This window comes from Myotis davidii, unplaced genomic scaffold (genome assembly GCF_000327345.1).
Source record: "Myotis davidii unplaced genomic scaffold, ASM32734v1 scaffold120, whole genome shotgun sequence".
Lineage (NCBI taxonomy): Eukaryota > Metazoa > Chordata > Mammalia > Chiroptera > Vespertilionidae > Myotis > Myotis davidii.
In genome coordinates, this window is record NW_006294778.1 from 4,395,047 (window position 1) to 4,422,986 (window position 27,940).

The following is a 27,940-nucleotide window of genomic DNA, read 5'->3' on the forward strand; positions in this document are numbered from 1 at the left end:
CCAGTTAGTGCTTGGCGCTAGGAAAAGATTTACTCTCCTGTTGTAAATGATACACATCACGTTTCCTATGTAAAAACTGCGGGACCATGCAGACTGAGTGCTTGTGCTTCCCCCAGTCTAATGCTGAGACTAATCCCCAGGGTGATGGTATGTGGAGGTGGGGTTCCTGGGAGATGATTAGGTCATGAGGATTAGTCCCTCACGAAAGAGACCCCAGAGAGCTCCCTTGCCTCTCTTGCCACAACACGAGAAATGGCAGTCTGCAACCCAGGAGAGGGCCTTCATCAGGACCCGACCATAAACTTGAACTTCCAGCATCCAGAACTGGGCGATATCAATGTCTGTTTATAAGCTGCCCCATCTCTGAGACTTTGCTGTAGCAGCCTGAATAGACTAAGACATCTATGTTTCAGATAGTTCTCTCTGGCAGCAACGTGGAGTGTGGAGTGGAGGGAAATATTACAGGAGGCAACAAGTCATATGACAAGACTACTGGTGACAGGAGGAGCAGGAGGGAGGGAGAAGACAAATGCAAAAAGATGTACTGGTATGTAGGAGATGCTCATTGCAGCATTGTTTATGATAGCAGAAAATTGCTTTCAAAAAGCTTGGTACAATTGTATAATAGTATATTATAAAAGTTAAGAAAATAATGATACTTACTACATTTATTCACATGGGAAGATATCTATTATACATTGGGAAGTGAAAATGTAGACTACAAAACAGTGTGTAGAGTACGGCGCTATACACACATTTGTGAGCCTATAAGAATGTTGGGAGGATAATACAAAATATCAATGATAGCTTTTTCCTGCCTTGGGAGTATGAGTAAGTTTTATTGTCTTCTTTCTGTTTTTCTTTATTTTATAAACATTTTGCTACAAGAAGGAATTACTTTTATTGCTCAAGGAAGAAATAAAGATGTCCCTTCCGTTTTGGAAAGCAAAAACAAACACATAGCTGCTGAGAAGGGAGGCTGAGGAGGGATCGTAAGTAGGGAGGGGCTGGCACTTACCAAAGTCACATTTCACTCCTCGCCAGCCAACGTCGCATTCGCAGGAGCCGTCGCCCGCGGGCCCTTGGCTGCATCTCCCATGCACACAAGCACACACTAGGTGAGAAACGCCCGCACATCGTCAGACCTCTGAGCTGTGCTCAGTAACTCACTGGCCACTTACTGCAAATGCTCACAACAGTGCACTGCACCTGCACCTGCACCCGGTTTTAGAGAACCACCATCTTTAACAGAGGCTGCACGCACAGGAAGGGCAGGTAGAACTGAGCGGGCGAACAGGTGCATCAGGTCAGGTCTAGCACGAACCACAATTTGGGGACTGCGGAGCATGTGGGGCAGCCACCCAAGCAGGGGGAGTGTCCTCAGCTGAGGTTATCTGAGGATCCAAGGTTATGGGGGGGTCCCTGGGGGTCCCTGAGAGTGGGCTTTAAAAGAAGCCCATTTGATATCGAGTTTATATAAACCTGGTGAGGCACTGCCCTCTTTAGCAACATGGAAAGGCCGATCCCTTTGTCACACGGCAGCATCATGAGTCTCTTTGAGAACTGGATGAAGGCTAGGGATGCCCTCCCCAGGGAAAAGCACTCAGCCCATGAGGGTCACTATGGTCCCAGGTTGGGAACTCCTGCACAAACCCAAGCACACAATCTTCCACATACCATAGAAAAAAGCAGCTCTGTGATGTCAATTCTATATTATATGGCCCAGTCATTGTGAGGCAGCCACATATTGGTTTTGCCTTGCTTGGACCAGCTGATGATAAAACAGTGTCAGGCCAAATTTGTGTTTTCTAGTACAAGGGAAAAGAAGTGCTTTGTGTTCTCATCATGATTAGGAAACCTCTCCTCCCAAGTCAATCAAGTGTGTGTCGCTGGGCACAAGAACGTCAGGGTGAGAGAATGCAGATGACTTGGTTCAAAGGGGCACATTTGTGTGTGTGTGAAAACAAATGAAAGCAAGTGGCTTCCTGAGGGTGAACCAACAGCGTGATCTTCATATAAAGACGACATCATCCAAGAGCAGAGCCTTGGAGTCAAGCACTGTGCATTCAAATCTCAGTTCTGCCTCTTTCAGGTGTGACCTTGAAGGAAGTCATTCAACCTCTTTGCCTTAATATCCTCATCTGTGAAATGGGCATGGCCATACCTAAGTATATAAGGTTCCTGTGTGGATTAAATGAGAATGTGCACAAATCTGCCTTTCAAACTATCAAGCACTGTCCAAGACTGAGAGTGTGGCTATGAAGACTGTGAAGATGGGGAGTGCCAATGAACAGATGGCGCGGGGGGGGGGGGGGTTGGTAGGTCTAGGTTAGTGACTGAAAATGTTGGGGAATACTGGCCTATGCAAACTACACAACACAAAGGACCTTATAATCACATGATCTAAGAGGTAGGATCCAGCTGCCTGGGAGACAGCCGAGGTCCCGTCCTCTGGCATTTGGACCTGGAGGAGAGGGGTGCGCACCTTGGTCACAGTGGATGCCGTACTTGCCCTCCACGCAGGTCTCGCAGGCTGTGCCGTTGAAGCCCGCTCCACACTCGCACACGCCTGTGCCGTTCATCCCGTCCAGGCAGATGCCGTTTCCAAAGCAGACGTTCGCGGCTTTACCGGGGCAGGGCTGGCACTGGGGGCCGAAGAAGCCCGCACAGCATTCTCTGGTCTGAAATGAGAGGCCGAGGCTGGGTCTCCACGTCCATCTCCTGGTTTTGTCCAGCGACAGTGCAGAATCCCGTGGTCGGGCTGGCTGAGTGCCCTGGGCTTGGGCCCCACCATGAGGGGGTGCAGGAGCCCCTGAGAACTAGGGAGCTTAAGCCATTTCCAGGGGTGCCAGGAACAGATAGAGGCCTCTGCCAAGAAGGGAGGAAAGAGGGAAAGGAAACAGGCATAAGAGAAGAGGAAGGAGCAAAGTGAGAGAGAAGGGGGGCAGCAGGGACTAAGTAAAGAATAATGGTGCTTGGCCGGTGTGGCTCAGTGGTTGAATGTCAACCTATGAACCAGGAGGTCATCCTCTGGGTTTGATTCCCGGTCAGGGCACTTGACCCTCCAGTGTGGGGAGTGCAGGATTCAGCCGATCAAAGTTCCTCTCTCATCATTGATGGCTATATCTCTCTCTCCCTCCCACTTCTTCTCTGAAATCAATAAAAATGTATTTAAAAAAATAAAGAAAAATATAACATGATTAAATTTCCCAATGCTACCACTATAATTAGAAGAATGGTTAAACCGTGATACTCACAATGACAGTTTTCACACATTTTGGCTGGCACCCAATGAAGACAGATCGCTTGCCCATGAAATAAATGGTATAGAGACATTTCCTTGTCTCGCTGCCCTATGAAATAGCAATGATGATATCAGCATGTTAGTTAGGAAAATGTTTTCCAGCCTTTGAAAGAAGAAGGTGGGTGACACGTGGCTGTCTCTGTGACTGGAATGCTCTGGAAGGGACAGGATGGGTGCTCAGAGCTGCTTCACAAGAAAGAAGGCACTCAAACAACGTTGGCTGCCACAACACCAGGTGGCAAAACCCAAGGAGTTACACTGCCAGGTAGTGCTCTGAGAAAAGAACTAACGCAAGCTAGCAAGAGTCACTGAGTAAGCCAGACAAAAATGTCCTACCAGCACTACACATCGGTTGATCTGAGCCTTGATTTCTATCTACTTATTGATTTCTCTGCTTCCTTGGTCTGAGAATGGATTTAGGCTTCTTACTAAGAGCTATCATACACAAAGATTACATTAAGACTCAAGTGAGAGAATCAGCATTGTGTCCGTTATAAATGATTATTATCGTGCCCTGGAAGGTGCACGGGTGTCCATTCTTTCTAATGGTTGGAGTATGATCAAAATTCGCTTTTACGCCCTAACTGGTTTGGCTCAGTGGATAGAGCGTCGGCTTGTGGACTGAAGGGTCCCAGGTTCGATTCTGGTCAAGGGCATGTACCTTGGTTGCGGGCACATCCCCAGGAGGGGGTGTGCAAGAGGCAGCTGATCGATGCTTCTCTCTCATCGATGTTTCTAATTTTCTATCCCTCTCCCTTCCTCTCTGTAAAAACAAATAAGTAAAAAATAAGTAAATAAATAAATAAAATTCGCTTTTACAATAAAGAGCTATGAGAAACACAGGTTGGTAGTTGATTCAAAGACAGACCTACTTCCCCCAAGTTCGCCATCTGTTTCTTAGAGAAAATTAGTTGTATCTCCAACTGTAAAGGGAACTCTGGCAGGGGGAGCTCATCTGAGCTGGATTTGGTTTTGGATATGGAAGCTGCCTTCACGGATAAGCTGTCTTGCTCCCGGAATATATACTGGTAGAAAGTGAGAAATCACTCTCTCTGCGTTGTGCGTTGGTTGAGATGAACCACTGTCTCTATTTATTTATTAATTAAAATTTGGACTCAAGGCTTTAGAAAGATGTGTACAGCAATGAAGGAATGAAGGACGTGAACAATGGAGGATGCTTGGGAGTCATATTTTAATTTGGATCTTGCTGGGATCAGAAACAACTTTATCAGAGCAGAAAAAGTACTCACTAGCGGTTTACTTCCAAGTGGGCAGATGGGTTGCTGGGGACACTTCCCACACCTTCCCTTGACAGAACACAGGCAAAGAGAACAGTTCATGGTTATTGCTTTTAGTACAAAATGAGGCTGCAAATATTACCCAGACCTAAGAGCTGAGGGTTTTAGGATATAGAATTGAAAACCTATCAAGATATGATATGAGGGAAACTCCTCTGGTCAACCTCTTTAATATTCTCAGAGACAAGCACTTGAACTACTTCAGGTCTTGGATATTTGATCATCGCTTTTCCCCACCATATTCTTCTGACGCTAATAACCCTTTAAGGTGTGAAGATCTTACCTTATTTGAACCCGAATTTCTTTAACAACAACCCTCACGTATTGGTAACCCATGGTTTAGTGAATTGGGCCAGATTCGGTGCCCTGCCTTGGGAGTCCAGGTGAGGGGCCAGGGTGGAGACAATACACACACGATTACGAAACAACGGGCACAACTTAAGAATGACAGACTCTTAAGTGTGACATGTTCCTAAAACAAGAGGAGGTCAATGTGCCCAGCTCTCGCTCAGCCCCCACCGGAGAGCACAGTGTGCAGTCCGGGCTCTGGGGCCACACTGCCTGGATTTGAACACCTTCTCTGCCACCTGTTATTTCTGTGAATCTGATGAGTGAGTTAGCTTCTCTGTGGCTCATTTTACCCATCAGTAAAATGGGGACAGTAATAGCACCCACTCTGTAGGGTGCTGTGCGAATTCTGTGGGTTAATACATGTAAAATGTTTAGAGCAGGGCCTGGCACATAAGTGCCCAATAAATGTCAGCAGCTGTTACTATTATTGAAAGATGCTACACCATCCAATGGACTGGAGTGAGAAGTCTCCAATACGGAAATAATCCACTTCCATATTTTCTCTCCTTGTAGACCAGGCGTGGCCAGTACCTGCCAAGTACCACAGTCTCTTCCCTGTGCGTATGGCAGGCATGACACATTTTCCCTTTGAGGAAGACCATGGCTTCAAAATCCTGCTCAACACAACCCTCCAGGTAACCTCTCCCAGGCATCCAAGGTACAACTCACTGCACTAGACTGTGAGCCCATTGAGGGCAGAGGTCATGTCTTACTAATCTTTGTAGAACCGCAGCTGACTATGTTCCTATGTGCATCAGAGAGGCTCACCCAGTGTGTTTTGAACTGAATTGAGATATCCTAATAGATGAATCTTATGCTTAAAAAACCCCCACAACACTCTTTAGCTGCATCGTTAGCCTTGCATATAACTTACTCGTAAAATAGTGGTGTCGTTATTATCACATCGATTCTTCTGAATTTCCAGAACTTTCCCCAAGCCATGGATCACTCCCTTGTCAGTGGCTACATTGGTGTAGTTTATCGGAGCATCATTTACGTAGAGCTGTGAACAAGAGGGTCAAATGTAAATTTCTTATTGTAGTGACTTTAAGGGAAGTAAGGGAGATGGGGATTGGAGGATATCAATATGACATCAGCCTAAAAGGTATTCCAATATTCACCCCAAAGGCAGCACGCTGGAGTGGGAAGAGCTGTGGCCTAGGAGTCTGAGAAGAGTCCTGCATCTGGTGACCGAGCCGTGTGACCTTGGGCCAGTTGCGTTTCCTCTATGAATCTCAATGTTCTCTTTTGTAAAAAGCATCATTTCCCAGTGTGTGGAGACTGCTCTGAGGTCAGCATTACCCAGTGTTTCCCTTGGGGTTTCTTTGGAGTTTATGGAATGTTTGCATCCATCTTTGCCTAGTGTGTTCATAAGCATCCAAACGTGGGTACTAAGTCAGTACCTATATGTTGCCAACTCAAATTCAACTTGAGCTGGAAATTTGTTTTTTTCTGATTTTTTTAAAAGGAGAGGATCCCTTAATGATTGATTAACAAAAATAAGTGAATCTATTAATTCATTCATTAAAATAAGTAATATAATTGGAAACAAATGGTTCTTTGAAAAATTGGGGTGGTGTGTGTATGTGTCTGTGTGTGTGTAGATGTGGTAGATCTTTATTGTACTAAGCAAATGTCAAGTTTATATCCAATAAGAGCTTACAAATGCTTAATAACATCGCCCAAACGCCTCATAGCAGCAATATTAAAATGACTACTAAGTGCTTACATTTGAACTTCCACTGACTCATAATTTTCATTGTGAGATATCCAGGGAATTTTGTGTTACATTCAAATTTTGATTTGGACACAACTTTACTCATGTAGAGAACATTTTTCTGCATCTACATTGTCCTAAGAGAAAGTGAGTTACCAATAAAAGTAAAATCTCGATTATAAGATAGAACCAGTTGTTTATTGTGAGATAAAATCTCTGTTTTAAGATCGGAATAAATGGGAAATAAACATGACAAAATTGAAATTGATTCAATTAATGGTGCTAGAAGTCATTCTACATGATGAAGTAAAAGATGACATAAAAAGGTATATTCTTTAATTATAAAAATTGCTTTTCCTGAAAAAATAAGAAAACGTATTTAAAAGGATCTCCCCAAAGTTATTGCACAATAGGCAAGATGTTTGTAGGACTCAGAGAAAAATATTTGAAGATCGATTATTCCCTAAGTAATAATGAGTCAGAAAAATTCTCTCTACCCAAGCGGATTAAAAAATATGTATACAAAATTCACTTGTGATTCAATGATGATACCTCTGAGAAGATTGTTTGTAAGACTGCCCTTTTTAAAGAGAAGCAAATAAGACTATTGATTGACCCCTTTCACCTCTGACCCCTCCAGGTCTTCACCACACTGTTGTCTATGTCCATGGGTTATGCAGATTATTCACTTTTCAATGTCAAATCAACAGTATTATAGCATCAGGAGTTCTGCCATTTTGATATTTTAAAATAGCCTGGCCTCTTGGAGTTTTAGAAATGTGTGTTGTAATCACAATTTGACACCATCAGTAAGGTTTCACACCACTTTTTCCAATTGACACAGGCCCTGGAATACCTCTGTGGAGGTTGGTCAATGATTAACCTTTATTTTAATTTAGTGTTTAATAAAAATAATAAAATAAATTGTCTTAACAATTTTGTTTTTATTATTTTTTTTCTCATGAGAATCTATACTTGAGTAACGTTGTGAGTTTCTTGTTGACTTTTCTTACTTTGGTACTTGATAGATCTTACTTGATGTTTGAAATATGTGAATGAGATTTTATATTTGAAATATATTAGTCAGTCTCACTAATTCTTTTTTTAAAATGAATTCTAAACACTTAAATATTTAGGAGTTGTGTGAGATAAATACTGAAATACCGGTGTGGAGGTCAATTAGTCCTAGGACCACAGTCTCTATAGTCAAGCAATGATAATGTTAACTCATCTGGCTCTTGGATCCTGCTTATGTCATTAGGCTCCTTATGGCCTGGAGCCGGTGCCACCTCCTGGGAGTTAGGTTTTTCTGGCAGGGTCCCTTCTACCTGGGAGATTGCCTGGGCAGTGTCTGCTGGGTTTGATAGGAGTCAGTACTGCGGGGCACCTGTGACTGCTGGGATTCCAGGACCACAATTAGTCAGCCACACTGGTTATCTGAAGGCTGGGGGCAGGTACAGTGAGTGGGAACCTGACAGTCTGGCATAGTCATTCCTTTATGGGGAAACACAGACCACTGTCCTTTGTTGATAAGGTTTAGGAAGCTCTGTGAGTGCCCTAGCCAGTTTGGCTGAGTGGATAGAGCGTTGGCCTGTGGACTGGCCCAGGTTCAATTCCGGTCTAGGGCACCTGTCTGGCTTGCAGGCTTGATCCCCAGTGGGGGGTGTACAGGAGGAAGCTAATCATTTTTTTCTCTCTCTCATCATTGATGTTTCTCTCTCCCTCTCCCTCTCCAGTCCTCTCTGAAATCAATTAAAAAAAAAAAAAGGAAGCCCTGGTGAGTCCAGTATGGAAGGGATGACAGGTGACAGGAGCTAAGACACCCACTCCAGGGTCTGGAGGGAAAGGCCCTCACCTGGTCATTGCGGAGAAAGAAGCCGAGGAGGTAGGAGAAGCCCAGCATGGACTCCCGGTGCATGCCATTGTGCAGGTCATTCTTCAGCAGTTTCTCCTCCAAGATCACGTGGTACCTGAGAATGTCTTCCTCCTGGTCAACAACAGAATTGCAATAGGCCAGGCAGTCCCCAGTCCCTTACCACGTCGTCTACTCTGATGTGTCGGGCACGTGGGCATTGCAGGGGCAACAGCTTGCTGAACTGGAGGTTTTGACCCAGGCAACAGGGCACAATAGACATTAAATATTAAATCTGAGACAGATCGCCTTGGAGAAAGTGCAAGTTTTCCACCAGCGATGCTCAACAACTCATCAGGTGATTCTAAAACCCAGAATGAGGGTATGGAAGGTTGGGAGAGGATTTTAAAGATGCCTTTTTTTTTTTTTTGAAAGAACTGCTGGGAAGACCCCTTTCACGTCAGGGGTCATGAGAGGAAGTCTGATGGGATGTTTTAAAGAGCTTTATCTGCCCAGCTGGCATGGCTCAGTGGTTGAGTATTGACCTCTTAATCAGGAGGTCATGGTTCGATTCCCAGTCAGGGCACATGCCCTGGTTGCAGGCTCGATCCCCAGTGTGGGGTGTGCAGGAGGCAGCCGATCAATGATTCTGTCTCATCATTGATGTTTCTCTCTCTCTCTTTCTTTCTCTCTCTCTGAAATCAATAGAAATATATTTTAAAAAATGAAAGAGCTTAATCTGTGTTCCCTGCAGAGACAGTGGCCTGCCACTGGGGTCTCACTCAGGCCTGAGCAATTGCCTGTCAGGGACTGCTGGCAGCTGGCCGATCCGGTGGAGTGAGGAGGTGTCCCTGCACTGGGCCCCCTGCACTGGGCCCCTTCACTCCCAGTATTGGCTTGGGAAACATGAACACCTGTGTCCTGTGGACACACATCCAGGTCCTGGGGCCCAAATGTGTGCTTCCAGGGGTGGAAACTAAATACAGCAAGTGGGCAGCTCCGCATGCATATGGGGGAGGAGTGTGTATCAGAGCGTCTCCTCAGGACTTCATAGTTAAGTATCTGGCTATGGAAAGGGAGTTTATCAAATGTCGAGCGTCTGAATTTCCAGAAACTGATTTCCCTGCTTCTCGTTCCCGATACCTACTAGAGTGGTGACCTTCTTTTGCCGGATGTAATTCTCAATGGCGTCGTTGTTTGGAGCAAACACTGTGTAAGCATCGGCAGCCTCGATCGCGTTCACCAGGTTATATTGCTGTGATGGAAAGAGACAAGTGTGCGTGAGGGGTTTCTGTTCCCTGGTCACCCGAGCAAGGGAGTCATGTGGAGAATGTGGTACTTGCAATGAGGTAGCCCCGGAAGATGGAGTAGTCAGGCATCTGGTCCAGCCGGGTGAGCAGGTTTGGTAAGGAGCCAGTTAGACCTCTTTGGGGAACCAGAACCTGAGAAAGGAAGCCCCAGAATTCTGTTAGCAGGTGCTGGCAGGACTTGCTACGCTGTGACACATGCGTTCATGCCACATACATTTGCCATTGTCAGGACTACTGCCAGTCCTGAGAGTGCCTCTGCAGATTAAAAAAAAGGCCAAGGTTCTGTGTGCCTTGTGAGATGTTCCCATAAGTAAGAAATATGCTCTATGTGGCCACACTTTGTATAGGGCCCATTGTAGAACAGGGGCTGAGTAGACAGTAACTGAGTCTGATTGAATGAGTAGAGCAGGGGTCCTCAAACTTTTTAAACAGGGGGCCAGTTCACTGTCCCTCAGACCGTTGGAGGGCAGGACTATAGTTTAAAAAAAAACAACTATGAACAAATTCCTATGCACACTGCACATATCTTATTTTGAAGCAAAAAAACAAAACGGGAACAAATACAATATTTGTATTTGCATGTGGCCCGCGGGCTGTAGTTTGAGGACCCCTGGAGTAGAGCCTCTAAGTAGTTTTAAAAGAAAAGTAATGAAACACAATACAGGTTACTTTTATGTTAAGGCTAAGTATTTACCCCCCCTACCTCCCCCCACACACTCAAAAAAAAAAAAGAGAGATACTGTCCAGGACGGTTAATGAGAGAAGAGAAGCTGCCTGGGCGGGAGGATGGACTTGTACCTTGTTGATGATGTGTATCACTCCGTTTGTGGCTGCGTTGTCACCATCAACAATGGACGCCCCTTCAATTGTGATGTTCTGGAAATGCAAACCACAGTGGGAAGATGAGTCTCCTTTGCGTACACCTAGGGATCGACGTTATTTCTGCTGTTTTCCACTTTCTGAGAAGCAGTGACCTTCAACCTTTTGGATCATGACCCACAGTTAGAAATACCTTTAAATTGTGCTCCATTAGACATCACACACACACACACACACACACACACACACACACACACACACTCAATCAAAATGAAATAGTATTTTCCTCTACTATGTGGGAGGCAGCTGGTCATTGATTTTTACTCTACTCCATTCTATTTCATTAAAAAAGTGTTGGCTGCCCAGCCGGTGTGGCTCAGGGTTGACCATCAACCTATGAAATAGGAGGTCAGGGTACGATTCCCAGTCAGGGCACATGCCTGGGTTGTGGGCTCCATCCCCAGTGTGGGACATGCAGGAGGCAGCTGGTCCATGATTCTCTCTCATTATTGATGTTTCTATCTCTTTCTCCTTCTCAGAAATCAAGAAAAAATATTTTGTAAAAGTGCTGGCTGAGATCACTAAAGTGACCTTGCTGTTTGAAAAACACTGTCGACCAGTGATGGCGAACCTATGACACGCGTGTCAGAGGTGACACCCGAACTCATTTTTTTGGGTTGATTTTTCTTTGTTAAATGGCATTCAAATATCTAAAATAAATATCAAAAATATAAATTTTCATCTTACTATGGTTGCAAATATCAAAAAATTTCTATATGTGACATGGCACCAGAGTTAAGTTAGGGTTTTTCAAAATGCTGACACGCCGAGCTCAAAAGGTTTGCCATCACTGCTGTAGACAATGTTGTGGGTTGAATTGTCTTCCCTCCCTCCCCCAAAATTCATAAGTTGGAGTCCTAACCCCCAGTACGTCAGAATATGACCTTATTTGGAGCTAAGATCTTTACAGAGATAATTGGGTTAAAAAAAAAGGTGATTAGAATGGGCCCTAACCTAACATAGCTGGTGTCCTTATAAAAAGAGGGGATTTGGATGTAGTGATGCGGGGCAATGCCATGTGAACACGAGGACAGTCATCTACATGACAGCCTGGAGCAGCTCCTTCCCCAGCTCTCAGAAGGAGTCAGTTCTCCCCTCCCCTTGATCTTGGACTTCCAGCCTCCAGAAATGTGAGACAAAACATTTCCATTGCTTGAGCCATCCAGTCTGTTGTAGCAGCTCTAGCAAACTCATACAGACAGCAACTGACTTTCCTGGTGAGCATCCAGCTATTTTTCAAGAAGAATAATTACAAAGGGAATGGGGTTAAGTAAAGAATTATACTAGAGGCCCAGGGCATGAAATTTATGCATGGATGGGGTCCCAAGGCCTGGCCGGAGATCACGTCCTATTGGGGCCAGGTTGGCCAGGGCCTGCGGGCCTGCCAGCTGCTGGACAGGGTCAGGGGCCTTGGGAGGATTGCTGGCCAGGGGGGGAAACTGGGTGAGGTTGGCTGGCCATGGAAGGTTGGCTGTGGGAGTGCACTGACCACCAGGGGGCAGCTCTTGCATTGAGCATCTTCTCCCTGGTGGTCAGTGTGCATTATAGCAACTGGTCAACTGGTTATTCCAGTTGTTTGGTTATAATGGTTGCTTAGGCTTTTATATATATAAATGTAAAGGATCCATGGGATCATATGTAACTCTTTTCTGCTGCCTAAAAGGAATCATCTGATGAAGCCCATACATCTAAGTAATACTAGTCATCGAGCCTTTTCACTGGGCTCATACTGATAAATAGAAGGTAGAGATGCCTTAGAGAAGTTTTCACTCTACAGTAGAACCTTCATTCTCATCTTGTGAGACTCATAGAAAGAGTTTTAAGGCTCTGCCACGTGTAGTAGGGCAGCCAGACATCTTCGGGGAAGACTAAATCCAAGTCCTTGACATATTGTAGCCAGAAGGTGGGCATCAATAGGACTTGGTTCTTCCTTGGGCACTTCCCTAACTCCAGCACTTTAACTAGTTCCTGGAGAATAGCAGGTGCTCAATAAATATTTGTTGTCTGACTGACCCTCACTCAATATAAAATTTTAGTAACCTGTAATGACTGAATCAGCAGGTTACAGTAACAAGCTCTTGGTTAACCATACATATAACTCAAAGTGGTGGAACTGTACAACCTTCACCCAGAGGAATAGAAAGATCTGACTTTCTGGATGAGTCTTTTCATAGAGTTCACACAGAAAGGTAGAGAGGCGTTAGAGCAGTCATTCTGAAAATTTTGACCATGGCCCATGGTCCACGGATATAGCAGCTCTCACTCTCCTGTACAATCTTCATTCTCATCTGTGGTCTGTCAGGAAGTTCCTTGTGGCTAACCAGTGGGCAGAGGGCCACATTTTATAGGATCACCGCCATAGAGTAACTGTGTGTGTGTGTGTGTGTATCAATATATGTTAATAATTGTTGAAGCTGTGATGCCAACATGGATGTCAGAAGTTCTCTTCTTGCTCTACTTTTGCTCATGTTTGGAAATTTCTACAACACAAAAAAATTAAAAGTACAATATGAATGTAATGGATATGTTTCCACTACCCAGACAAATGACAGTACTCTCTTACCCCATCTGCCTTTGCCAGGTGAAGGAAGTTGCCCTTCAAAGATGTGGCCAGCATGTGAGAAGATGACAGAGCCTGCAGATCTGCTACCCCGTATGTGCCTAGGAGCGTATGGTATCTGAAACAACAGTCCATAGGGCTATAATGAATACCAGTGCACCCAGCAGTTTCACTAAGTAATTAAAAAATGGTTCTGGAGCCAGACTGCCAGATTCAAATCTACCCCTGCAATTATCAGCCATAGCACCCTTGGGTTAGTTATTTAATCACCTCGTGCCTCAGTTTCCACATCTGTAAAAGAGGATAACTATAATTCCTATCTCATAGGGTTGTTGGGAAGATGAACTGGGTTACATATAAAGCAGTTAGCCCAGAGTGTGCTGTCAATAATGTTAACTATTCCCATCCTGGGGGGAGGGGAGTCCTAGAACACATTTAGCGCCATGAATCTATCTGAAGGACCATGTAGCTTCCCTCCATTGCCCTTGTTCACACGGATGCCAGTAAGATATCATGAAGAATAAAATGCATAATACCTACTTTATCAGGGCTGGAATATTGCTCTTGGACAACCAAAAGGCTTTCTCATCTTGGTCCATGTCCTCGATAGCTTGTTGGGAAGGCACGAGGACAGTGAGGTTGGAGGCAGCTGACAGCATGGGATGCAGAGAGGCGTTCTGAATTACAGAAGGAAAACAAAGGGCCTGGCTCATATTAGCGGACAGACCAGGGCTGATGAAATGCTTGGCGGAGATGACCAGTTCCCTTGGATGTAATTCCAGGGACACTGGGCTGGTTCTAGGGACCGCTTTCCCAAATCCTTCCTTTTATTTAATTGTGTGAGCCTGGTCCAAAGGCAAGTTTTCCCGATCCAGTCACACTTGGAGTCATTATCAGTCATTTACCCATTCGTCTCAGTGGTTCTCAACCTGTGGGTCGCGACCCCTGAAAATACATCCTGCATATCAGATATTTACATTACGATTCATAACAGTAGCAGAATGATAGTTATGAAGTAGCAACGAAAATAACTTTATGGTTGGGGGTCACCACAACATGAGGAACTGTATTAAAGGGTCGCGGCATGAGGAAGGTTGAGAACCACTGGAAGAGTCAGAGAATAGTCTTGGCAGGATTATGCATGTGTGTGCACGTGTGTACACGTGTGTGCATGTGTATGTGCAGAGAACCTTGAGCATCCTTGGAACCTTTGGAAAGGGGGGTGGTGGGAAGATTACAGGAACAGTTTCAGCCTGAGAGAGAGACCAGAGGCCTGAAGTCAAACTTGACCTACTTTTCATTCTTACCCAGAGCTAGTGGATAAAAGCAGTGGTGAGCTGATGTTTAACAATCAGCTCTCCAGGATAAACAAGCCAACAAACAAAATGCCCTGGTTCTTAGTGTTCACTGACTTCTGTGGGGTAAATAGTCCCACCGTGGCTCAATTCAAGCTACTAACAGGACAGTGGAGCTGGGAAGGGTGTGCTCCCGTGAGCTGGGATGAGCTGGGTCCAGAGCACCCCTGGGCAAGCTTCTGCTTATGGGCCTGGTCTATATGGACATCAACATGTACCACAGGCCTCTCAGTCCTGCTTCTCCATGCGATGGGCCCGAGTCCCCAGGAAGAAGCAATGGGCAGCTGTCCTGCAGTGGGTGCTGACCACGCACGGCCTGACATTGCACGTGTCTGTTCCGAGGGGAGAAACCACTTGTGTGCTGGTTGGCTGGCTGGCTGGCTGGGCCGTTCACCCTGGACCCCTCAGGCACAGATGGCAGAGATTCTTGGTAATAGAACTTTCCAGGGGGTGGGAATGCTCCCGCAGGCATGCTGGGCCGAGAGCTAAGCACACAGGAAGTTTTCCAGATTGCAGCTATGAATCCCAACTCTGGCCCAGGCTGGAAGCTCAGTCAGTTAGAGCATTGTCCCAATACGCCAAGGTTGTGGGTTTGATCCCCAGTCAGGGCACATAGAAGAAACAACCAATGAATGCATGAGTAAGTGGAACAGGAAACAGAGGTGTCTTTGTCTCCTTCTGTCTGTCTTTCTCCCTCCCTCTCTCTTTCTCTCTCTCTCAAATCAATAAAATAAAAATTTAAGTCCCAGCTCTAACTTGGTGAGTTACAGTGATGAATTACATTGACTTCTTAAAAAAAGACCTCTGGGATGAATGAAGCTACACGTATATATTTGAATTGGTTGAAAAGGTGACCACCCAAGCTGATCCTAGACCAGAAGTTCTTAGCCCTGGTTTCATGTTAGAATCACCTGGGAAGCTTTCAGAATTCACCTATGTCCAGGGCAAACCTCTGACCAATCAAATCAGAGTGTCTGGGATGGGGGGCGAGGGGGGGGGGCATGGCTATTTACAAAAGGGCAGCCAGGGTTAGGAACCTCTGCTCTAGACAATGGCCCGCCCTCCTCCTACCAGCTGCATTTTCAGTGTTCCATTGTATGCATCCCACATTTCTAAAATTATACACATTCCAGCAAAGGTACTCACATTTATCCACTGGTTAAATTTAGCTGCCGCGGAGAGAAACGACAATTCCTTATTCATTTCGAGCAAGGGAGGGAGAGATGAGGGAGAACATGAGAGAAGGAACAATGAGGAGCACAATCCCAGCACATTTCTGGGGAGCCAGCACCAAGCCTTCCTGGGCTGGGTTCCCTTTTCCTGCCAGCCTCCTTGACCCGACAGGAAGGGGCTCCAGCTAGTGGCATCTCTGTGTTGCCAGAGCTGCTCATTTCTTTCAGGCTCAGTGGTTCTGTTGTCCTCTCTATCTGAGGCAGAGAAGTAATTCTAGAAACTCCGAATGGAACAACAGTCTGAAGGTCATAGAGCTCAGTAAAGGCCTCCCCACCCCGCCTTTCAGAGCCAATGTTGAATAGTGGCTTGGAACATGGAGCCAAAGTTCCTTAGGCAAGTGACTTCATTTCTCTGGGCCTCAATGTTCTCATCTGTAAAATGGGGATAAGGAAAGCTCCAAGTCATAGGGCCGATGTGTGAATTGGAAGAGTTACTGTTTTTAACGTGCTTAGAATAGAGGCTGGCATGCAGGATGTGCTCCTTTGTAATGTATCCCAGGGTACTTATTAATGAACATATATATTGAACCACCACGACCGGTACCAGGATGGAATGCACGGAGGGTATGGGATACAAAAGGGAAGAGATGGCCTCTGTGTTTGTCCTGGGGGAGTGAAGACTTGAAAAGATAGCAACAAGGCCAGCAGGTCAGTACACTGGATCGTGATAGAGTAAAGAAAGCTCTGGACTTGGAGTTGAAAAAGACAGGGTTCTTCCCCTGAGCCGGCCGTTTCCTAGCTGCGTGATCTTGGGCAAGCTGCTGCACTGCTCTGAAAACTCGTGTCTAATCTGAACAATGACTGTGGTGACGGCTTGCACCTGGGATCATAAATATTATATGCACTGATGTATGGGAGAGCATTTTAAAATATCCAATGCCAGGCAAACGGCAATAACCATGATAATACGTAAATTTCATAAAGACAATACATCTCAGAGCTGTCGCAATGTCTTTTAGAAAGTAGCTGAGGCTAATAAGTTAGTAAATACCTGTTAAAAAGTAAATTAGTAAACAGACAAGTACAAGAGCTGAGATGCTCATGTCATTCCTCAAAGGGGCTGCTTTGAGGGAGAGGAGGGCATGAGTTGGACCTGAACTGATGGCAGGAAGACTAGAGGCTGGGTCTGCGGGAGAGGGGTCAGAGCCGGCATGGAGCTGAGAAAGCCACAGCTGAACTCGGGCTAAGCCTGGCTACTAGCAGGAAAGGTGAGTTGAGCCCGTGTGAAGCTGCCCGGGGCCCCAGGCTGAGGACTGGGGCTTCATCTTGTTTTCTGCGGAAGCAGGGGGCCAGGTTTTAGACAACGTGGCCCATGGACAGTGCAGAGAAAATGCTGAATCTATGCTCCAGGGTCTGGGTGTCAGGAGACAGCTGTTGCGCCCCACTGGGTGAGCAGAAGGAACAGTGTGAAGTGAAGGGTGGAAAGGACCATGAACAGGCCAATAGGCCCAGGGTCTGATGCCTCAGCCAGCCTTGGGAACCAGGACTCGGGCCTGAGGGAGACTCTTGGTTTGAGCAAAGTGCAGGTCCAATGGTTTCAGCTGAGCAGAGGGACAGAAACCAAACTGCAGTGAATTGAACAGAAAGTAAGTGATGAGAAAATTCATCCATTTACTCTGTTTCTCATTTCAACAAACCTTTCTGAACAGCCGGAGTGAAATAGGAAACAAGGCAAAGACCTGCCCCCACGAGTTTGCGGTCCAATGGAGGGAAGACAGATACATGTATGCAGTCACAATTCCGTGTGACATGCCCTACACTGAGGGAGTCCTCTCCACTGGTGGTGAAGCGCGTGGGCTCTGCACTGGACAGGCACGGGCTGGATTCCTCACTTAGCAGTTGAGGGGCCTGCAGCAAGCTTTCTTAGCCTCTCAGTTTCCTCCACTATAAAATGGGCATTATAATGGCAGCAACCTCAGAGGTTGCTGTGAATTTTAAATGGGGTGCCTGCATGTTAAGGGCTTAGTAAGACACCTGGTATACAGAAGGCGTTCACACACACACACAACTTTATGAGCAGTGGGAGTGAAGTAGGAAACAAGGCAAAGACCTGCCCCCATGAGTTTGTGGTCCAATGGAGGGAAGACAGATACATGTATACAGTCACAATTCCGTGTGACATGACCTACACTGAGGGAGTCCTCTCCACTGGTGGTGAAGCGCGTGGGCTCTGCACTGGACAGGCACGGGCTGGATTCCTCACTTAGCAGTTGAGGGGCCTGCAGCAAGCTTTCTTAGCCTCTCAGTTTCCTCCACTATAAAATGGACATAATAATGGCAGCAACTTCAGAGGTTGCTGTGAAATTTAAATGGGGTGCCTGCATGTTAAGGACTTAGTAAGACGCCTGGTATACAGAAGGCGTTCACACACACACACACACACACACACACACACACACACACACACACCCCAGATGTGGTCAGCGCAGGGTGCTCTGGGTAAGAACAGGGGCACTCAAACCAGACAGGAGCACACGGAGAGCTCAGCAGAGGCCGGCCGGTTAGTTGTCCATTTGGGAAGTTTGGGGATGGCAAGAGGTAGAGTGAACAGGAAAAGAAGCCAGGACTGCTTGGTACACAGCAGGGGCCAAATCGAAGCTAGCAACCTTCAGCCTGTGGGAAACGTGTGACCGCATGGCACCTATACCATCTGGGAGAAGCAGCTTGCTTCCTCTAAAATCTCCTGGGATTTCCTATGAAATCACTCGGTTTGCACAACGCTAGGAAGGCACCCCAGCTAAGAGCCTTTACAAAGATCTGTGTCTTGATCATGCTACACCAGGGTTCATCTCAGAGGACTTACCACGGCTGCACTTCCATAGCACAGAAAGCCGTTGCCTTCATAGCCTTCTCCACAAACACAGCTCCAGACGCCAGAGGTGAACTGACAGGCTGCCTGATGAAACAGAGATGGGAAAAAAGGGCTTACTTTCCTAATGGAAGAGTTAGAAATGAGCTACATCCGTGAGTCATAGGCTCCAGCTAAGGTAGAACTGCAAATTTGGGTTAGAAGGATGGTGGGAGTAACTGCAGACCCTTCCATGTTGCAATGAAAGGCCCCAGTGTGCATGTCCAGTGCAGCTCTCATTTAGTCTCTCTTGACATCTCTGCCGGATTTAGCAAGTACAAGCAAGGACACATAGCTCACTGGAATTTCAGGTACATAAATGTGTTTTAGTAGAAGTATGTCTCATGCTGCATTTGGGGGCAAACTTGTGGTGGAAAAGGATTCATTGAGTATCTGAAACTCAGAGTCCTGTATTGCATCTGGCAATCAGATGTTGGTTCTTCCAAGCTTTGGAGTAATGAAGTATAAGTTATAATAACTACTCCCATTCTGCTTAAGGACACCCTTTGGGAGTAAGAGAGTTGTTTTTTTTAAAAAATATTTTATCGATTTTTTACAGAGAAGAAGGGAGAGGGATAGAGAGTTAGAAACATCGATGAGAGAGAAACATCGATCAGCTGCCTCCTGCACCGCCCCCCCCCAACTGGGGATGTGCCCACAACCGAGGTACACGCCCCTGACTGGAATCAAACCTGGGACCCTTCAGTCCGCAGGCCGACACTCTATCCACTGAGCCAAACCGGCCAGGGCGGGAGTAAGAGAGATTTTGCTCATTTCTCGGCTCAGGTAAGAAATAACTTAACTTTCTTTCTCAAGAAAAAAAATTTTTTTTTTTTGTACGGATAAAAGAAATCCAGAAACTCACCAGGGGATGACATTTCCCAGTTTGTTCCAAGCAGGAAGTTATTGGTTCACATTCAATGCCATTGCCTCGAAATCCAGTCTTGCACTCACACTCATTCTGCAATTCCAAGAACAGAGGCACAGGGGGTTATGGAAAGCAGCTACCTTCCCTGTCATGCCCTCGTGTGGTGCTGAACAATGAACTATGGGAACCAGAGCCGTTGGGCTAGGGAACAGCGTTAATGGCTTTCGGTATTTTTTATACTTCAGATTCCAGAGCTGTTGGTCATCCACATTCCACACGAAATGTCTCAATCTGATAGTTCCTTGGCACTTTCATTTTGAATGTATTACCCCAGAAGGGCCACGTGGAGAGTCTCAGAGAACTCAGATTCTCAAGCGCATCCCACTAGACAAATGGGCCCCTCTGTCTCAGAGGGAAAGGTGAAATAAGCCACGAGTTTCCATTTGGCACAGATCCATGCGCAGGGCCAATGCCAGGCTAGGATGCAGTTGGTGTAATTTAAGATAGGCACCCTTCTGAGTAGGCGGGTTTGAGTCAGGCCCCACCTCTACATGGACAGCCAGTACCTCAGAATACCTGTTATGGAAAACAGCTTATTTGGAGAGAGGATTGTAATTATGTAATTAGTTCAGTTAAGAAGAGGTCATACGGGAGTAGGGTCTGTTCCTAACCCAACATGGTTGGTGTCTTTACAGAAAAGGGGAGATTTGGACACAGACATGCACACAGGGAGAATGCCATGTGCACATGAAGACAGAGGTCATGGTGATGCCTAAGCCAAGGCACACTGATGATTGCCAGTAAATCCCCCAGAGCCAGGAGAGAGGCCTGGAACAGGTTCTCCACAGCCCTTAGGAGGAACCGCACCTGCCGACACCTTGATCTTGGACCTCTAGCCTCCAGACCTGTGACACAATACAGTTTTGCTATTCATTGCCACCCCGTGAGTGACACTTTGTTATGGCAACCTCAGCAAACTAATACAGATGCTGAGAAATGGTTTTTCTTTCTCAGCTGCAGTCTGGCAACTCAGGTGAGTCCGAAACAAATGCGATTGTTTGTTAAATGCTTGGAGAGACACAAGACTGCGGTGAGCTCGCCCATGATTCGTACTTTTCCGTGGCTACAATCCTAGCACAGTTGTTATCACCTCTCCTGGATTGGATTAATTCTGAAGCAGAAGCTTTTTCTGCCTCAGTCCCCCTTCAATGAGGCTAAGTGACAGTGGTCAACAATCTGTAATGCTACAGAAATATAAAGCGTGGTCAAGGGTGGTGACTAAAAGGGCAGCTCTGGAGTCAGACTGTTTGGATGTGAATCTCACACTGTGATTTATTTTCCGGGTGATGTGAGCCAAGTATTTAGCTTCTCTGTGCCTCTTTTCTAAGATGGACTAATCATAGTAGCTATGTGGCACCAAAAGCAAAAATAAACAAGTGTGACAACATCAAACTAAAAAGCTTCGATGCAGCAAAGGAAATCATCAACAAAATGAAAAGGCGACCTACTGAATAGGAGAAAATATTTTGCAAATCATATCTGATAAGGGGTTAATATAAAAAATGTAAAGAACTCATACATTACTCAATAGCAAAAACCAAACAACCTGAATAAACATGGGTAGAAGATCTGAATAGACAGTTTTTTCAAAGAAGACAGATGGCCAACAGGGACATCAAAGATACTCAACATCACTAAGCAGCAGGAAAATGCAAATCAAAACCACAAGGAGATATCACCTCACACCCGTTAGAATGGCTGTCATAAAAAAAACAGGAAATACTAAGTGTTGGTGAGGATGTGGAGAAAGGGGAACCCTTGTGCTCTGCTGATGGGAATGGAAATTGGTGCAGCCACTACAAAAAGAAGTATGGATGTTACTAAAAAATTCCAATTCTAGGTATTATCTGAAGAAAACAAAACATTAATTTGAAAAGGTATGTGCACCCCTATGTTCACTGCAGCACTATTGACAATAGCCAAGATACGCAAACAACCTAAGTGTCCATTGACAGATGAGCAGATAAAGAAAACGTGATAGACCGGCCAGTGTTGTTTAGTGGTTGAATGTTGACCTATGAACCAGGAGGTCACAGTTTGATTCCCAGTCAGGGCACATGCGTGGGTTTTGGCCTCTATCCCAGTAGGAGGCCTGCAGGAGGCAGCCCATCAATGATACTTTCTCATCATTGATGTTTCTCTCTCTCTCTCTCTCTCTCTCTCTTGTAAAAAAACTACTTTTTAAAAAGGAAAATGTGATATATATGTATACACACATATAATGAAATATTATTCAACCATAAAAAGGAATGAAATCTTGACATTTGCAGCAACATCATGGATGGAGCTTGAGTGCTAAGTAAAATAAGTTAGAGAAAGAAAGACAAATACTGTATGATCTTACTTATATGTGAAATTGAAAAAACAAACAGACCAGCTGTGCTCAGTGGTTGAGTGTCGACCTATGAACCAGAAGGACACGGTTTGATTCTTGGTCAGGGTACATGCCTGGACTTCGGGATCATTCCCTGATCTTGCAGGAGGCAGCCGATCAATGATTCTCTCTCATCCTTGATGTTTCTATCTCTCCCTCTCCCTTCTCCTCTGAAATCAATAAAAAGAAGCCCATAAACAAATAAAACCCCACCCTAAACCAAGCTCATAGAAAGTGAACAGATTGGTGATTTCCAGAGGTAATTCTATGTCTAGCGCAAGCATGTCAAACTCAAAGGCTAACACGGGCCATATAAATAAGGTTTAAGTTTATGTGGTTCGCAAAAAAACCAAAAGCTTCAATTTTCATAGAAACGTAGGTTTATTTCGATAGAGACATGCTGAATACAAAGTGCTGAGTAACTGTTAACATAAAACAATAGAACACTTTAATAAAAATTAATATTTTTTTCTTGAACATTACCAGACACTGAGTAACTGCACAAATTAATAAGCATAATGCAAATAAACCTATTTTTCTTGTTCTCCAAAAGCAAAATATTTCCTGTTGCGCACACCAAACAAGTCAGTCCAAGACTAATGATGTGGCAATCGGCTGCTGAAATATTCGCTGCTAGTATTAGTGGAGAGAAATGGTGCACCTGTGCGTAAGGCGCATAAGGGAAGCGAATGCAACACGATTATAGTCATCAGTCATGAGCGAACGTTGTAGTTCGTTATTAATAATTACAATAAGATATTGTAAAAATTAAGTCATGAAATTTTTATTAAAATGTTCCTTACATACCGTTATATTGGCTGGGCTGCAAAAATATTTGTTGTAGGCCACGTGTGTCCCGTGGACTGCGAGTTTGACATGTTTGGTCTAGACTCGCAGTGGTTCTCAACCTTCCTCATGCCGCGACCCTTTAATACAGTTCCTCATGTTGTGGTGACCCACAACCATAAAATTATTTTTGTTGCTACTTCATGACTGTAATTTTGCTACTGTTATGAATCATAATGTAAATATCTGATCTGCAGGATGTATTTTCATTGTTCACGACCTATAGGTTGAGAACCACTGGGAGGGAAAAAAAACCATCCCAGGAGTCCTGCTTTCCCTTTGCCCTCTACCATGTCACACCTACCTGCCCGGGACCCAGGTACAGACAGGTTGCGTTGTCATGGCAGCCACCACCGCTGGGCAGCAGGCAGTTGTCGATCTCTGAGCAGTCTCTTCCGTCCCCGGTCCAGCCCTGCTGGCACACACAGGTGTGGGTCCCCACACCAGTTTTGATGCATTCTGCCTGCAGAAGGGGAAAGAACAAAACTTCAGAAACCTCAGTCCAGCTACTTGATTCCAAAAGCCAAAGAGGATTTTCAGAGGTACAGTCTAGAAACACGTTCGCGTGGAGTTCAATGGAAGCTGGGTTAAAAAGCAAAATTGCTTGGAGTTGGCCAGCTAATGGCCACCACTAACATCCCTGTTATTTTATTGTGCCGGGGACTGTTCCTAATATTTTGTAGGTGTGAGCTGCTATCCTGAGGAAGCTATTGTTATTGCAGATAAGCTGAGGCTCAGAGGAGTTAAGTAACTTGCCCAAGGTAACACAGCTACAAAGAGGCCCAGGCCCAGGTCTGTATGATGCTGAAGCCCACGTTCCTAATCACTGTACTTCTTCTTAGGATGACCACAGCAGGAGGTCGAGAGACATGGGGAGAAGGAGAGAGGTTCAAGGTAAGCTGTTGAGTTGAGGCTGCTGAGTGGGTGGGACGCATCCAAGGGGAGACTCATGGGCTGGGCAAGGCATTTGCATCTGAGTCCATCCTCAGAGACAGGGGGAGTCACTGAGGGGCTTTCGGGATGGGAGAAGCATGATCTGATCCGCTTTGAGCCCCTCTGGCTGCGGGTGGACAAGGACTGTACTGTGGGTAGTCAAGAGAGGCACAGGGAGACCGGTTACTAAACAGTGGGTAAGGGATGAAGGTGACTGGTGAAGATATTCAAAAGGCATCGGTGAGCTTGGCCGGTGTTGCTCAGTGGTTGAGCTTTGACCTATGAACCAGGTCAGGGCACATGTCCTGGTTGTGGGCTCCATCCCCAGTAGGGGGCATGCAAGAGACAGCCAATCAAGAATTCTCTCTCATCATTGATGTTTCTCTCTCTTTCTCTCCCTTCCTCTTTCTGAAATCAATAAAAACATATTAAAAAAATTCAAACCAAAACAAAAACCAAACAAACAAAAATTACCAGTAAAAGCAATGGTGACTTGGGCACGACCTGACAATAATAGAACTTAGGGCAAGTCGATTAACGTCCCCAAGCCTCAGTTTCCTAATCAGGAAGATGGGGATAACCAAATCGCTTCATTGGGTTGGTGGGAGAGCAAGTGAAATTGCATACCAGAAAGTTGCTAGGAAGCTGTAGCCTCTGAATCAAGAGTTTAATACGAATGATCTCAGTTCCTGATTCTCAGGCTGTGTTTTTTGAGCCCAACGTCCCCGACACAGGTGGATTGAGGAAGGGGGAGCCTCCCGGAGGGTCCCTGGCACCATCTTTCAAATTCAAGGTTCACACAAATGTGCTTCATGCGATGAAGAGCCATCAGACCTTGCCTGTTGGAAGGCCTTCCCTCAGGATTTCCTACAAAACCAGGCAGTTTGGAAAGAAAAACCTCCACTCACGTTGCGGCTGCAGCCCCCTGCGGTTAATCCCGCGCAAGGATCCGTCTCTGAACAGAGGCTTCCGTCCCCTTCATATCCTGCGTTGCAAACACAGCTGCCAAGAAGAGTTCACCGATCAGCCCCAGAAATATTAGCACCCACCACCCGGAAGACGGCAGGCCAGCCAGGGCTTCCGGGCTTGACCTGTGCACCAGGCGGTCACGGGTGCTTCTGGGGTCTGTCGTCAGACAGAACTAGGTGGGAATCCAGGCCCCACCTCTCAGCAGTCGTGTGACCCTGCAGGAGTCCCTTAACCTCTGGGAGACCTTGTTTCCTCATCTGGAAAATGGGTATAATCATACTGCTCCCCTCCTAAGGCTGCAGTGAAGATCGAATGGGCGAATGCACGTGGAGCACTTCGCAGGGCACTGGCACCTTAAAAGGCTCAACAGCTGGTAGCTTTTCTGCTCATCCTGGGCTGGGATCTGCCTCTTTACAACCCTAGGTTCTACCTCTGGTTTCACGGAGATCAACTCTTCCCTCTATTCTATGCTACAGCTCTTTAAAAATTTATTTTAAAAATATGTTTTTATTGATTTCAGAGAGGAAAGGGGAGATTGAGAGATAGAAACATCACTGATGAGAGAGAATCATCTATCGGCTGCCTCCTGTTTGCCCCCTACTGGGGATCAAGCCCACAACCCAGGCTTGTGTCCTGACCGGAAATCAAACCTTGACCTCCTGGCTCATGCATAGCAACAGCTCTTAAGCTGCATGAACATGACGGTCACATGAAACCTCCCCTCTCTCCCTTTTCTAGTCCCTCAGGTGTTGTTTTTTCCCCCAAACACCACATTCTCAGGTGCCTCATTCCGTGAGTTGAAATAGTTTCCTGACCCTCCACCCTCTCAGACACCTCTCCCAACATGCTCCACCGTGACACTGTTACTAGTAAATGCAGGGCCATAGGTTCACCCAGTATTTATCAAGTGCCTGTGGCAGCTCCATCACACCCCCATGTTCCTACTGCAAATTGTGTGCTTCACAGAAAATAATGTTTTTCACATATCAAGGCCCCTAGAGGAACTAAATGCTTTATCTGGTGCCAAAAGACAGACATAGTCTAATGTATTCCAACGCTGACTAAGTTTCTATGGTCTAGACCAGTGGTCGGCAAACTCATTAGTCAACAGAGCCAAATATCAACAGTACGATTGAAATTTCTTTTGAGAGCCAATTTTTTAAAGCTTAAACTATATAGGTAGGTACATTGTTATTAACTTAATTAGGGTACTCCTAAGGCTTAGGAAGAGCCACACTCAAGAGGCCAAAGAGCTGCATGTGGCTCACAAGCCTCAGTTTGACGACCACTGGTCTAGACAGACCCACGTCTGTAGTCCTCTGTGGGTGATGGAAGAGGTTTTAAGGGTAGGGATTATTTGTGTTTTTTGCCTTATTCACCAACATAGACCCTAACTCCTAGGAAGATGCATTTCTGTCGTAGACTGTGGAAGAGAGAGGACAGGCTCTGGGCCCAGGCTGCCTATAGTCCAGTGGGGGAGACAGACCGTAAACAGGTAAGCATATAACCATGCAATTACAAGTGAAGAAAAGCGCTGTAAAAATAAGGCCAAGAATCTAGACATTTGATATTCTCTGCATTTCCCTGGAGGTTGTGGGGGTGGTTACTGACTTCGAACCAAATCTGCCTGGAGAGGACATTTTCTCTCCAAGCCCAGGGAATACGTTAACATTAAGGAAACAAATAATGAACCAAATGACCAAAGACCCAAGGACCTGTCAGATGCCTTTAACAGCGGAGTTGTTATCAATAGCCTTAGGAAGTAAAGGTGTTTTTCAGGGGTTGGAAAGCTGGTGGACAAGTCTTCATTTCCTTCACATGAGTGATGACAAGAATTATAGTTCCCGTGACTAAACATCTATCATGTACTAGCCCTGGTGATGGGAGCATTTACAATCTCCACAACTGCCCTGCGAGGTAGGTAGCGTCACCCCTACTGTACTGATGAGGAAAGTGAGGCTCAGAGAGGCTAACTAACTTGCCCAAGGTCACACAGCTGGTCACTTTCAAAGGAGGGAGCACCGTTATTCGAACCCAGCGTAGCCTGAGGTTTTCTCCACAAAAGCCACGCTGGCTGTTGGAGAGAACAGGCCTCAGTCTATGGGTTGGGTCTGTCTGCAGGTCACACAATGGCCACGGGCCTTTAAGGGTGGTACCCCTCTCCCCCACACCTACCTTGCTGTCCCATTGCTGTATTCACAGGTGGCGTGGATGTGACAGAACTGCACGTAGGGCCCACAGGCTGAGGTCTGCTTGTGGCAGAACCTCCCCGCGGAGCCCTCTCTGCACGTGCCGGGGAGGCAGGCTCCGTCACCGTCCACCCGGTTATCGCACGTTCCGTCAAGGCACCGGCATTCTGAGAGAGAAGGCAGAGGGACACTCAGGGCTTGGAGGACAAGCTTAGCATGGCTGGATTAAAATAAAAAAGACGTTTCATAAAATTCTAAACAAGTCAGGGTGTAACCTCCTCACCCCAATTGCTCCTGTCAGAGCAGAACCTGGGCTGAGCAGGGGCGCCTCTGGGAGCTGGTTCTTAGGGTCCCAGGTGTTTCCCAGTGTGCCTGGGACGGTGCTGGCTGAGGCTGACTGTCCCATCAAAATGAGAACATCTGGGACTCAGGGCTCTTTTATATGTACACTAGAGGCCCAATGCACGAAATTGTGCAAGGGGTTCGCCCCTCCCGGCCCTGCCCACTGGTCCTTCCGGAAGGTCATCCAGAAGGTTGTTCCACTGTCCGGTCTAATTAGCATACTCACTCTTTATTATATAGGATGTGTGGGGTGTGGTGGGGCCCAGGGATGGTTGTGCTGGTGTGAAAGCCCCCGAGGAACTCAATGTTCATCTCCTTCATGGTTGGAGAGTTTAGTCTGGAAATGTCTCAACTTTTCACAAAATGAGAACATCTGGGACTCAGGGCTCTTTTATATGTACACTAGAGGCCCGATGCACGAAATGGTGCAAGGGGCTCGCCCCTCCCGGCCCTGCCCACTGGTCCTTCCAGAAGGTCATCCAGAAGGTTGTTCCACTGTCCGGTCTAATTAGCATACTCACTCTTTATTATATAGGATGTGTGGGGTGTGGTGGGGCCCAGGGACGGTTGTGCTGGTGTGAAAGTCCCCGAGGAATTCAATGTTCATCTCCTTCATGGTTGGAGAGTTTAGTCTGGAAATGTCTCAACTTTTC

General features: G+C 46.1%; 1 protein-coding gene across 1 annotated transcript in view; it reads right to left on the reverse strand.

Moving 5' to 3' along the window:
• Positions 1-27,940, reverse strand: part of STAB2 (stabilin 2) — a 165,518-nt gene that overhangs the window by 88,764 nt on the left and 48,814 nt on the right. The window contains 17 exon segments of the mRNA XM_006769396.2: positions 1,019-1,114; positions 2,486-2,681; positions 3,258-3,353; positions 4,555-4,611; positions 5,828-5,956; positions 8,526-8,657; positions 9,670-9,777; positions 9,866-9,964; positions 10,631-10,708; positions 13,275-13,389; positions 13,812-13,948; positions 15,773-15,820; positions 18,662-18,754; positions 19,572-19,667; positions 23,159-23,317; positions 24,696-24,789; positions 26,932-27,112. Coding sequence (XP_006769459.1) covers positions 1,019-1,114; positions 2,486-2,681; positions 3,258-3,353; positions 4,555-4,611; positions 5,828-5,956; positions 8,526-8,657; positions 9,670-9,777; positions 9,866-9,964; positions 10,631-10,708; positions 13,275-13,389; positions 13,812-13,948; positions 15,773-15,820; positions 18,662-18,754; positions 19,572-19,667; positions 23,159-23,317; positions 24,696-24,789; positions 26,932-27,112 — 1,914 coding nt within the window.